Source organism: Arachis ipaensis, chromosome B01 (assembly GCF_000816755.2).
Source record: "Arachis ipaensis cultivar K30076 chromosome B01, Araip1.1, whole genome shotgun sequence".
Classification (NCBI taxonomy): domain Eukaryota; kingdom Viridiplantae; phylum Streptophyta; class Magnoliopsida; order Fabales; family Fabaceae; genus Arachis; species Arachis ipaensis.
The window spans coordinates 1,228,078-1,241,071 of NC_029785.2; the positions used below are offsets into that span (position 1 = coordinate 1,228,078).

At 33.2% G+C, this 12,994-nt stretch overlaps 1 protein-coding gene across 1 annotated transcript; it reads left to right on the top strand.

Moving 5' to 3' along the window:
• Positions 425 to 11,358, top strand: LOC107616589 (ABC transporter G family member 32). The gene is made up of 23 exons (XM_016318808.2): positions 425 to 1,089; positions 1,452 to 1,572; positions 1,676 to 1,764; positions 2,990 to 3,074; positions 3,407 to 3,566; positions 3,995 to 4,071; positions 4,139 to 4,192; positions 4,279 to 4,369; positions 4,450 to 4,751; positions 5,028 to 5,309; positions 5,553 to 5,869; positions 5,949 to 6,130; positions 6,256 to 6,474; positions 6,559 to 6,678; positions 6,766 to 6,857; positions 6,929 to 7,261; positions 7,402 to 7,692; positions 7,861 to 7,944; positions 8,035 to 8,168; positions 8,241 to 8,468; positions 8,566 to 8,737; positions 9,531 to 9,785; positions 10,805 to 11,358. The coding sequence occupies exons 1-23, from the start codon at positions 815 to 817 to the stop codon at positions 11,072 to 11,074; spliced, it is 4,233 nt and encodes a 1,410-aa protein (XP_016174294.1). The 5' UTR covers positions 425 to 814; the 3' UTR covers positions 11,075 to 11,358.

Below are 12,994 nucleotides of genomic sequence, written 5' to 3' on the forward strand. Positions count from 1 at the left end.
ACTGGCTTTTATTGAAAATATTATTCGATCTATCTTTTCACAAATATTAAGAATTAAAGGGAATATGTTTCACAGTGTTTGTAAATTAATTGAAAAGTAAAATTCATATTAAAATTTGTGGCTGAAAGTCGAAACCATTAGTATTTTACACCCATTAACAAGTCCATACACATACAAGTACAGGTACAGTTATGCATTTATTTAACTCTTTATCAAAGTCAAATCTATTTATTTATTTCTAAAATCATAATCCAGAGACAGTGTTAGTGTTAAAGTGTTAAGGATTAAAAGGCATTATCGCGAGGGTAGTTAGTTAGCGGTAGCGCGTGACAGTCACAGTGCGAGAGCCTCGTGTTTGATTTTGATTTTTCTGAATTATTGTTTGTTTATCCTTTCCCGCGGCTATTAAATGAGGGAAGGTCTAACTGGAGAGATAAAGAAAGACACCAGAGTGTTGTGCTCTTTATCGTAGTGCACCAACTCAAACCTCAATATATGTGGAGAGGGAAGAAATATTCAAGTCTCTATCATTTAATGCACACCTCAACTACCTGTCCAAACAACACTTAATCTATATTTGTAGTAGCAGTAATAGTAGTTGTATCGTTGTACCTTCTTCAGTTTTTCGTCATTTCTCATCTCTTTCTGTCTCTCACACACTAACACCACCGTTGAACTGACCAGTAACCACCCTCACACCACCACCAACATCTCACGTTATTATTGTTATTATATTCTATTTTGTTCGAGTTTGTTAGACAGTCAGGGGTTTCGTGAGCTGCCCGCTGGCAGAGAAGGTGGCCGAGGGGGCGCAATGTGGAATTCGACGGATAATGCGTTTGCGAGATCGACGTCATTTCGGAAGGAAGGGGAGGATGAGGAGGCGCTGCGGTGGGCCGCGCTTGAGAGGCTCCCTACCTACAGGCGAGCGCGGAGGGGAATCTTTAAGAATCTTGGCGGCGACAAGAGGGAGGTCGACGTCGCAGACCTTGGTATGCAGGAGCATCGGATCCTTCTCGAGAGGCTCGCCGATGCACTCGATGATGATCCCGAGACGTTCTTTCAGCTCATGAGAAGTCGATTCGACGCGTAATGATAACTTCTTTTCTGTGCATTCATAAGGAAAATGTAGAATCTAGTAAACTTATAATTCAGAGTTCTGAAATCAGAAGTAGTATATTTTTCAAAATAAAAATCTAAAAAAAATATTTGTTAGGTGTTACATTTGATGTACTCGTTATGTACTCTTACTATAAAATTAATTATAATTGAGTCTATATTATTGTTAATAGAAAATGATGTAGGTAATAAGTACTGTCTTTACTCTGTTTCTTCCATGTGTAGTTGGAAATAGTGTTTGTGATTTGTTGTATACTTATTATTTTGACTGGATCTTTCGTTTTTGCTTTGAATGTAGCTAATAATCCTTTTATTTTTTTATGTGTCCGCAGAGTAGATTTGGAGTTTCCGAAGATTGAAGTTCGGTTTCAAAACTTGACAATAGAGACTTTTGTCCATGTAGGAAGCAGAGCATTGCCTACAATTTCCAATTTCATTTGCAATATGAGTGAGGTAATATATAGTATTTCCTGTATTTCTCTTAGGTTGACTTGAATCAACAATTTTTTTTGTTTTTTTATATAGTTTTTTAATTTGATTTCGGTTTGTATTATAGGCTCTTCTACGACAAATGAGAATATTAAGAAGGAAGAGAAGCAAATTGACAATTATTGCTGACATTAGTGGGATTATAAGACCTTCAAGGTCAGTGATCAAAGTTATTATTCACTTAATTCTAATATTTTATTAGATTCATACTGGCCTTAATGTCTTATTGAGAACCACAAGAAATAGTTTGAGTATTTTTTATCGCAAATTTGTGTAATATTGGAGATTTCAAAATTGAAAGACAAAGTTAGTATTACAGTCGGCTGTATCTTTCATAAATAGAAATCCTAAATGTTTAATTTCTGTCCTTTTTGGAGTGCTGATATTGTTCACGATTTGTTGGATGCGAACCTTGTTAGATAATATATACAATTATTAGCCATGATCATTTTTAAGTGGTTTGGTGGAAATTATGGATGCTTAAATTTTTTTAAAAGAAATTAATGAGTACATAATTGGTGGGAACAGAGAGTCAGAGAGTATTCCTGCTTGTTTGTTAAAACTTTTTTATTTAAGTTTTAATGTGTTTTTTTTTTTTTTTTTTGTCTATTTTAATATGTGGTTATGCCTAATTGCTTATAGATTTGCATTGGCCAAATAGAATATTCTTTAATAGAAGAATGGTTATTATTATTTTTTAAAGTTTTTCTTCTCAATTTTTGTTAAGTTCAATTTTATTGATAATATAAAAAATTTGATATGGTCATTCAATCAATTAGATTCATGTTTAAATAATTTTTTAAGTAATGAATTTAAGAATTTATTACTTATATAGCAATACACATCTATACAAATTTTTTTACAATTGACAATAAATAATTTAAGAAAAAAAAACTAAAATATTATTATCAGCGTACTTCATCACACAATCCCGTCAAGTATTTTCCTTCGAATTTTTATTTTCTATCAATTATTTTCCCTTTTTCTTTTTGGGTATTTAATAATGCATCCTTTTGTAGAATCATTGTCCCTGTATTACATTGATATGTGCCGAACAATAGAAAAAAAATTTTGTTTAATTTTTAGTTGTCGCAACTTGTTATCATCCATGTTGGCTAAAGTTTTCTATTCAAAATTTATTCATAATTTCACATATAAAAAACAATAAAAATATTGATAAATTAAATTAAAATATGATTGTTATTAATTAATTATGTATTTAAATTATTTTTTAATCAATAAAATAAAAAAATATTGGTTGTCAGGAGTCAAATGGTATTTACAATAAAAAAATTACAGACGTAGCAAGATTGTTTAAAATAACCATTAATAAATTAATTCGCTATGTATATGATAGGATATTGTTTTGTCATTGTTGCAGACTAACGCTACTGTTGGGTCCACCAAGCTCTGGAAAAACGACACTTCTATTAGCTCTTGCTGGTAGGCTGGGACCTGGTTTACAGGTATACTAATTAAGTAGGCTAATTACACTCACGTTGAACAATAGTATAAGAATCCTTGCTAGAGTCTCTTTTAAACTTGATAACATGAGCCAACGAGCTCTAGTTCAAATGACATAATCTCGTTTGAGTCTTACTCCTAATTTTGGAAAAAAAAAATTAATAACATGAATCATCATGTGAATGGAGCAATAGGTTGTTTGGGTTTTGAAATTGATAATAACCGAAGGCAATAAGCACTGGTAGGAGTTATGTCTACATTTTATTTTGGACTTGTATCTTTGTCTTCTTTTCTTTTTGTCACCACCTCATTTTTGTTCTTATGTCATCCACAGATGTCAGGGAACATTACTTACAATGGACATGGTTTGAATGAGTTTGTTCCTCAGAGAACGTCTGCATATGTCAGTCAACAAGATTGGCACGTGGCAGAGATGACCGTGAGGGAAACTCTCCAGTTTGCAGGCCGCTGTCAAGGCGTCGGATTTAAATTTGGTAATGTGTTATGATAAACAAGTTAAGTTGAGTTGTTGATTTTTATATTCAGTTCATTAGGTAGTATTTGATGGAGAGATAGAGATTGAAATAAGTATTTTGTTTGGTATAAAGTGAAAGACAAAAATTAAAACAAGAATGAAATTCTAATTTAATTTGTACAAAAGGTAAAATTGGAATTAATTAATTGAAATGAAGATATTTTAGGTATAAAATATTATTAAAGTTTCAGTCTCTATCTCTAAATATTTTAGTCCCTGTGTCCCTTAAAATACTAAAATTTTAGGGGCAGAGACAGAAATTTAAATACGAGTCTCTGAACGAACAAATATGATAGTGAACTTCAGTCTCTGTCTAAGTACCTCAAAACAAAAGCTACCTTGGAAAATACTTCCAATTCTAAGTACTAAAGTTTTGAGCGTTAACAGATATGCTGCTAGAGCTTGCTAGGAGAGAAAAGAGTGCTGGAATAAAACCAGATGTTGATCTTGATCTCTTCATGAAGGTATGCTCTTCATTAATTACGAAAACTTGTTACACAAACTAATAATCGAATCTATTGTCTTTTGTAGTCAATTGCTCTTGGAGGACAGGAAACAGATCTTTTGGTAGAGTACATCATAAAGGTATTCATTATGCAAATTGCGAAATAGTTTAGTATTTGTTGAGTCGATAAAAATGTAAGAATAGAGCTGAGATATTTCTCACAAAGATATTAGGTTTGGACATATGTGGAGACACATTGGTGGGAGATGAAATGCTCAAGGGAATCTCAGGAGGACAAAAGAAGCGACTTACAACAGGTTTATTATAACATTGACATATAATTTGTCTTACATTTTAGTATGAGCTATGCTAACCAATTGATGTGTGAGATTTGTAGGCGAGTTACTAATTGGTCCAGCAAGAGTTCTGTACATGGACGAGATATCAACCGGCCTCGATAGTGCAACCACTTACCAAATCATTAGATATCTTAAACATTCTACCCGTGCACTTGATACAACCACTATCATATCTCTTCTCCAACCAGCTCCTGAGACCTATGAATTGTTTGATGATGTCATTCTATTGTGCGAGGGTCAGATTGTTTATCAAGGGCCCCGTGAATCTGCTCTTGAGTTTTTCAAAATGATGGGGTTCACTTGTCCTGAGCGAAAGAATGTAGCAGATTTCTTACAAGAAGTAAGTGGTAGCAATATTTGATTCTTTATTTTAGGGATGTTAGATTCAGTAGAATATCAGATGTTCTGGTATCCGGATGGTTATTCTGGATAATATGAGTGTATTGTGTTTGAGAAATTAGTAGTATTTTACTCTGGACGTTCATTTTTTAATTCATATTGGACCAAATAAATAGCTCATTGTACACATTGTACAAATACTCCATTGGTTCCTAGTGAGATTCTTTTAATAAAAGTGCTGGCCTCTGAAACTTTCTAACTAATTTTTTGTTAACAGGTTACGTCAAAGAAGGACCAGGAGCAGTACTGGTCTGCTCTGGACCAGCCTTATCAGTACATAGCTGTTGGGAAGTTTGCCCAAGCGTTTTCATTGTATCGCGAGGGAAAGAACTTATCAGAGGAGCTAAGAGTTCCTTTCGATAAACGCTACAATCATCCCGCAGCCTTGGCTACTTGTACCTATGGCGCCACCAGGCTTGACCTTCTCAGGACAAATTACCAGTGGCAGAAGCTTCTTATGAAACGGAATTCATTCATCTATGTTTTCAAATTTGTTCAGGTACTGTGTTTAGCCTATATAGTTAAAGGTGGAAACTCAGGTGCAATGGACTTCAGGTGAAATTGATAGCTGAAAGCAGTTAGATAAAAATTTAGTCAAATCAATCAAACTATCTAACGGCTCTCAACTATCAACTTCACGTGAAGTCGACTGTACCTGAGTTTCCACTAATTTTAGATTTTGTTTTTATTGAATCAACCACCTTCAGAAGCCGACAAAGAAGAATGTATTTATTCTTTGCAGCTGTTTTTGGTAGCTTTAATTACAATGAGTGTATTTTTCCGGACAACGATGCACCATAATACAATTGATGACGGTGGATTATATCTTGGTTCACTGTACTTTTCAATGGTTATTATTCTCTTCAATGGTTTTACCGAGGTGTCAATGTTGGTTGCAAAGCTTCCAGTTTTGTACAAGCATAGAGATTTGCACTTCTATCCTAGCTGGGCATATACAATCCCTTCTTGGTTCCTTAGCATCCCAACTTCTCTCATGGAAGCTGGTTGCTGGGTTGCTGTCTCTTACTATACAATTGGATATGATCCTTCAATTATCAGGTAACTTTCAATTCTAACTGGACTTTTGTGTATTCTTAAGTTTTTTTCATGAGCCATTTTTGTGTTTCTTGATTTGCAGATTTTTTCGGCAATTCTTGCTTTATTTCTTTCTGCACCAGATGTCTCTAGGCCTATTTCGTCTGATAGGATCCTTGGGGCGGAATATGATAGTGGCCAATACTTTTGGATCCTTTGCCATGTTGATTGTGATGGCTCTTGGCGGATACATCATTTCAAGAGGTTATATAGGAATTCCACTCTGCATTCTCCTAGTTTGATTTATTTATTGAACTGTGTTTTATGAAGTCTTTGTAATCATAACTTTGAGAGCTATGTAACAGTATTTATTCACAGGTTAATGCTGTAAAGTGATGATCTCTATTTAGTATGCATTCAATCCAACAATTTCCTTACTCCCTTGAAATTCTTCTCTTTATTACAGACAGTACAAAATCAGGTCACCAACTATCCCTTGGGTAAGCTAGTGTTGAAACAGCGAAGTTTGTATCAAGAGAGCTATTGGTATTGGATTGGTCTTGGAGCAATGGTTGGATATACAATTTTGTTCAACACATTATTTACTATCTTCTTAGCTTACCTTAATCGTAAGACAAATTCCTCTGTATACTAGTCCCCTTAATTGTTTAAAATAGGACAATTTAAGATCTTGTTCTCCTTATTTTCTTCAGCTTTGGGAAAACAACAAGCTGTAGTTTCAAAGAGTGAGCTAGAAGAAAGAGAAAAGAGAAGGAAAGGTGAAAGTGTTATTGTTGAGTTGAGAGAGTACTTGCAGCATTCAGCATCTAGTGGTTTGTAAAATGTCTATACATATTTTCTTTGCCTGTTTCTGTTCAGCTGGGAAATATGACATTCATTTTATTGTATTGTCATCCCAGGAAAGCATTTCAAACAAAGAGGAATGGTTCTCCCATTTCAACCTCTTTCCATGGCTTTCAGCAATATCAATTACTATGTGGATGTCCCTTTGGTGCGTAAAAAGAAACCCCCTTTCGCCCCTAAAAAGTGTTCTTAAAGATATTTGATTTATTATTTCTTCAGGAATTGAAACAAGAAGGGATACAAGAAGAAAGGCTGCAGCTGCTTGTTAATGTTACTGGAGCTTTTAGGCCTGGAGTGTTGACAGCATTGGTTGGAGTAAGCGGAGCTGGAAAAACCACGCTAATGGATGTCTTGGCTGGAAGAAAAACTGGAGGTGTTATAGAAGGGAACATATACATATCTGGTTATCCCAAAAGGCAAGACAGTTTTGCAAGAATTTCTGGTTATTGTGAGCAGACAGATGTTCATTCCCCTTGCTTGACTGTCTGGGAGTCCTTATTGTTCTCTGCTTGGCTCCGGTTATCTTCAGATGTTGACTTTGAAACGCAAAAGGTGAAGAGTTATATTATTTGAACTCAGTCTTTGTTTAGACACTAGACAATACAGTTACCAAAATCATATGAACTTGTCATTACTATTTCATTTTTGAAAGTATGCATTATTGCTTTTGAAGAGTTTGATTGGCATGGCAGGCCTTTGTTGAGGAGGTAATGGAACTGGTGGAACTCACTCCATTGAAAGGGGCACTAGTTGGTCTACCTGGAATTGATGGCTTGTCAACAGAACAACGAAAAAGATTAACAATAGCAGTTGAACTGGTTGCAAACCCATCTATAGTTTTCATGGATGAGCCCACTTCTGGATTGGATGCCAGGGCTGCAGCCATTGTAATGAGAACTGTTAGGAATATAGTGAATACTGGCCGAACCATTGTGTGCACAATCCATCAGCCTAGCATAGACATATTCGAATCGTTTGATGAGGTACATATTGTAGGCCAGTAGGAAGCTTTTCAGTTTTCATATCCTTTTGTCTATAACTACATGCAACATATGCTAGTTTCTGTTATATAAATGTATAGTTTATACTTTATAGCTTAGCGTCACGGCCTTGGACACACTAGTCTAACCAAAATCCAATTCCTTTTATAGCTTCTGTTTATGAAGCGTGGAGGAGAGCTCATATATGCTGGTCCACTTGGCCCTAAATCTAGTGAACTTATCAATTATTTCGAGGTTAGCTAATTGATGCTTAGCTTTCACTTATTTATGTGATATATGAATGGTGATGAAACAATCCTCAATTACTTATCTATGTGATTGTAGGCAGTGGAAGGGGTTCCGAAGATCAGGTCTGGATATAACCCTGCAACATGGATGTTGGAGGTTACTTCTTCAACAGAAGAAAACCGTTTAGGAGTGGACTTTGCAGAAATATACAGAAGATCAAGTTTATACCAGTATGTATAAATTTCAAATTAGTACTAAATAAATAACCAGTTTCTGTATACTAATACACCATTCATGTAAAGGTATAATGAAGAATTGGTTGAAAGCTTGAGCAAGCCGAGCAATAATTCAAAAGAGTTGCATTTTCCAACCAAGTATTGTCGGTCATATTTTGATCAGTTCCTAACTTGTCTTTGGAAGCAAAATCTATCTTACTGGCGTAACCCACACTACACTGCTGTTCGCTTCTTTTACACTGTCATCATCTCCTTGATGCTTGGCACAATATGCTGGAGATTTGGTGCTAAAAGGTCTTTTTTCTTTTTCATGCTAATTTTAGTTTGTTTTACACTCCCACTGAATCTCATGAATTTCTCAACATGTTTTACTCTTGCTTACCGTTTTCAGAGACATGCAGCAAGATCTATTCAATGCCATGGGATCCATGTATTCTGCAATCCTCTTCATTGGCATAACAAATGGCACAGCCGTTCAACCTGTTGTTTCGGTTGAAAGATTTGTTTCATATAGAGAAAGAGCTGCTGGGATGTACTCGGCCTTACCATTTGCTTTTGCTCAGGTATCTTACATTTCAGATAGGGGTGTTCATGGTCCGGTCCGGCCCGAAGACCCGGCCTGGTCCCGAATCTTTTAGGAGCTAATTTTGTGTGATTTTACCTGGTCTAGAGCTGGGTAAGGGTCTCAAAAATAGACCCAGTCATTATTTCGGGTCCGGTCCGGTCCATAGTTCGGGTCACCCGAACTCAGCCGGTGGCTCAGTCATCATACACAATTAATATTTTGTGTTATTATTGATAGATGATGGCTATTTTTATATGGAGTTTAAGTATTATAAATCTTAATATTTTGTGTTATTAGTCATTATAAGACTATAAGTTAATGTTTTATACTTAAAATACATAAGACTTTAGACTAATGCATAATATTGTGTTATTTGTATTTATTTAAATATTTGGTATTATTAGACAATATTAATATTGATTGTGGTTATGTTTAATTTTAGGAAAGGGTTGATTTTTGTTATATTTTTCTAAGTGAATTTTACCATGTCAAATAATGGTTGGAGTCTTAGACATTTGGATATTTTTACATGTTAACTTATAATAAGGTAATGTTAACGGCCCGGTTTTTACCCGATTTCTATCCGGTATAATCATAGCCCGAAAGTGTGTAGGTTTCATCGGGTCTAGGGTTGGATTCAGATCTAACAAATAGACTCGGTATATATTTCGGGCTGAGTCTGAGTCACATCAAACTCGGTTTCACCCGATCCATGAACACCCACAATTTCAGATGAGAAAGATTTATTTTGTAATAAGTAGATTAATATGTTGTACTTCTTGGATGTGCAGGTTATTATTGAGTTTCCTTATGTGTTGGCACAGGCTATGATATACTCCACAATTTTCTATTCCATGGCTTCCTTTGCCTGGAGTGTTGATAGGTTCCTATGGTACCTGTTCTTCATGTATGTTACTATGCTGTATTTTACCTTCTATGGAATGATGACAACGGCTGTCACACCAAATCATAATGTTGCTGCCATTATCGCTGCTCCATTTTATATGTTATGGAACCTTTTCAGTGGTTTTATGATTCCTCATAAGGTATGAAACCTCAACCTCAATCTTTAATTCATTTATTCTGCATTATTTGCCAAGGTCTTGAGTAATTAAACTGTAACTTTGGACTATTTGGTGTTAACAGAATGATTTGATGATGTAGCATTCTTTCAAGGATTTAATTAATGAAGAAAATCTTGATGAATATAATAATAGTTTACTCTGTTGAATAACCAGCAGCCAGTAACTATTATTTACTACTACATATAGTGTTTATTTGGACACTATTAAATTGATTAAAAAAAGTTTTTTATTTATTTTTTAGTGTGTTTGGTAAATTTTTAGTAGTAAAAGTAAAAGTATTAGAAAAATAAAAAAAAAATATATCTTTTTTAGAAGTTACAATTTACATTTTTTTAAAAGATTTTTTTTAAAAAAAAATTTTCACGTAATAAATAAACAAAAAAATATTTTTATATTGTTATACCCAAACATAATTGATAAATAAAAATATCCAAACATAAAATTACTTTTACTTTTTTACTATAAAACACGGACACTTCGTTGAGTTGCCGTGTCCGCGTGTCGGACGAGTGTAAAAAATTCTTGTCGAGGCAAATTTGGACACACCTAAATACTATCACGTGTCAACGTGTCTAGCCTTATTCTTAACATGTATTCTTAAAATAAATTCAAAAATAGTATATATTATTATTATTTATTATAACAAAAAATATTTTAAATACTTTATATAATTAAAATAAGACATTAAAAATAATTAAAAAAATTAATTTATTTTTTAATATCAATAAAATTTCAAAATATTATTACTATTTATCCAAAAAAAATATTTTATATTTTATATATGTGTGTCCCCGTGTCTTGTAAAATTTTAAAATTTATGTGTCATCCATGTCGTGTCCCGTATCGTGTCGTGCATCATATTTTTTTAAAAGCTCCAAACAAGTCTATATTTTAGTTAGATTTTCCGGTTAAATTTCATACATTACTTTAAAATGATCCATTTAAGAACTTTTTTCTGGATGTGGCTTTAATTTTCTCAGAGAATCCCTGTTTGGTGGAGATGGTATTACTGGGCAAACCCTGTAGCCTGGAGTCTTTATGGTCTCCTGACTTCACAGTATGGTGGTGATGAAAAATCTGTGAAGCTATCTAATGGGAATTCCATGGCTATTTCGCAAGTACTCAGAGTTGTGTTTGGATACAGGCATGATTTCTTGTGCGTTGCCGCTATTATGGTTGCTGCCTTCTGCCTATTTTTTGCAATAATATTTGCCTTTGCAATTAAATCCTTCAATTTCCAAAGGAGATGATGGTATTTATATGCACTTGCAAATAAAGCCCCCAAAATTATATATGTACTCAATTGTTGTATGTTGGATTCTCCGCACCTCATAAAATAAGTGTGTATAGCATAGATAGAAGAACTAGAATGTGCTTTTTAGGGTTTGTAAACTAATAAGAATATATTGTCAAATTTTTATTGGTTGAGTATAATTTTATTGTAAATTTACACATTCTTGGTTTGTAGGATTTGTTGGATGAAAATTCACATATTCTTGATTCATATAAAACATACTTATAAATCTTCTGTGTATTGAATTGCAGCTACAGTTTACCTAAAGAGCCAAATAGTCAATTAGTATATGAAATGTTATGCAATTTTTTTTGGATGGTAATGAACAAACCTTATCCCTTGGGAGAAATACAAAATTTGTCATCTAGAAAGGTGAATATGGATATAATAATTGAGTTTCAAACTTTCAATTGTTTAATCTTTTAAAATGCGACGGAAGTGAGGAAACATATTGCTTGCGGAAATAACTCCGGACGATATAACAAGTTACAATTTTATTAGGACAATTTGAAAAGAATTAGTGTCGTTAAGAGTTGAATTGTTTGTCTAATTTGTATTGTGTTATGTAACAAAGATGTGAAATATGGATACTATTTGTTTTTTGGTTGTGTTTTTTTTTTACAGGTTTGGTGTGCTTGACTATCATTTTTTAGTAGGCAATGATCGTTCCCAAGAATGTTGAAAGAACATTTTCTAAGTTGGACTGAGATATCCATTAGTAAAGAGGTGCCTAAGAAATGGATGGTGTGTTTCTATATGATTATTTGGAACATTTGGTTAAAAAGAAATAGAAGGATTTCCAGCACAAGGAAAAAGGGATTGACGAGATTATCCATTTTTCCTTTACAAACTACAAGAAGTGGTTAGATGTGAATCCTTTCTGTTGTTGATAGCAATGCCGAAAATGATAAAGGATAAAGTTTAGCGTTCTTTGTGTTGCCTAGTTCTTTTTTATATAGTTTGTGCTGATCTTATTATCGTCTTCGTATGCTCCACCTGTTGTGTTGAGCTAGTTTCTTTCAAAAAAAAGTGAGGAGACATATTATTAATTATTATAATGTCCTAAAGTCATTTTAGTATTCATATAAATGACTTACTCGAACTATTACTCAACCAAAAAATCAAAGCGTTGGTTTCGACTAATAAGGATAGACATAAGAAAAAAAGATAATTTTGCAATTTATAGACTCAAATGGTGAATATACAAGTACAATATATGCTGTTCTATATCTCTATGAATCTAAAAACTTTGCTTACATTATATTATTTGGTCTACGTACCGAAATTGATAACATTTGAGATTATGTAGGATTATATACGAAAGATCTATTTTTACTCTCTCTTAGCCCTATATCTCTTATCCTTAGGATGTCTTCCTCTACTAACAGATTTTTTCGAAAAATTTCATTTATTCTGGTGTGGATGGCAGGCAGGCTATATTTATTAGTTTCAACAGGACTTCTTTATAAGCTTATTAACTATTATCTAAAAATAATTAAGTTATCAATGATAGAATGTAATTAAAAAATAACTCCTCACGTACGAAATTATAGAAGATCCCTTTTAAGATCAAACAATTCAATCGAATTGAGTATAATTATATGTGTGATAGTATTAAAATAGATTAAGTAGATCATCTGCACCTAGTGAATTATACACTAAAAATTTAATAATATAACTAAATATCACTTAATTAGTATTCACTGTTTATATGAATACAATATAAACTATTTTTGTCAATTTTTTGTTTGATTGTATAATAGTAACAGAATGTAACATTTATTTAAATATACAAACATAATAGTTTTTTATATTTAAGTAGAATCTACTAATATATACTAAAAAAATAATAAAATTATTTTGACTTTTATAAATA

Bases quoted from the DNA above. Each gene is read 5' to 3' on its own strand.
- LOC107616589 (XM_016318808.2), top strand. From the start codon at position 815: ATGTGGAATTCGACGGATAATGCGTTTGCGAGATCGACGTCATTTCGG. The intron at 6,131-6,255 runs GCATTCTCCTAG...ATCTCTATTTAG, and splicing joins TTATATAGGAATTCCACTCT to TATGCATTCAATCCAACAAT. The intron at 9,786-10,804 runs GTATGAAACCTC...TAATTTTCTCAG, and splicing joins GTTTTATGATTCCTCATAAG to AGAATCCCTGTTTGGTGGAG.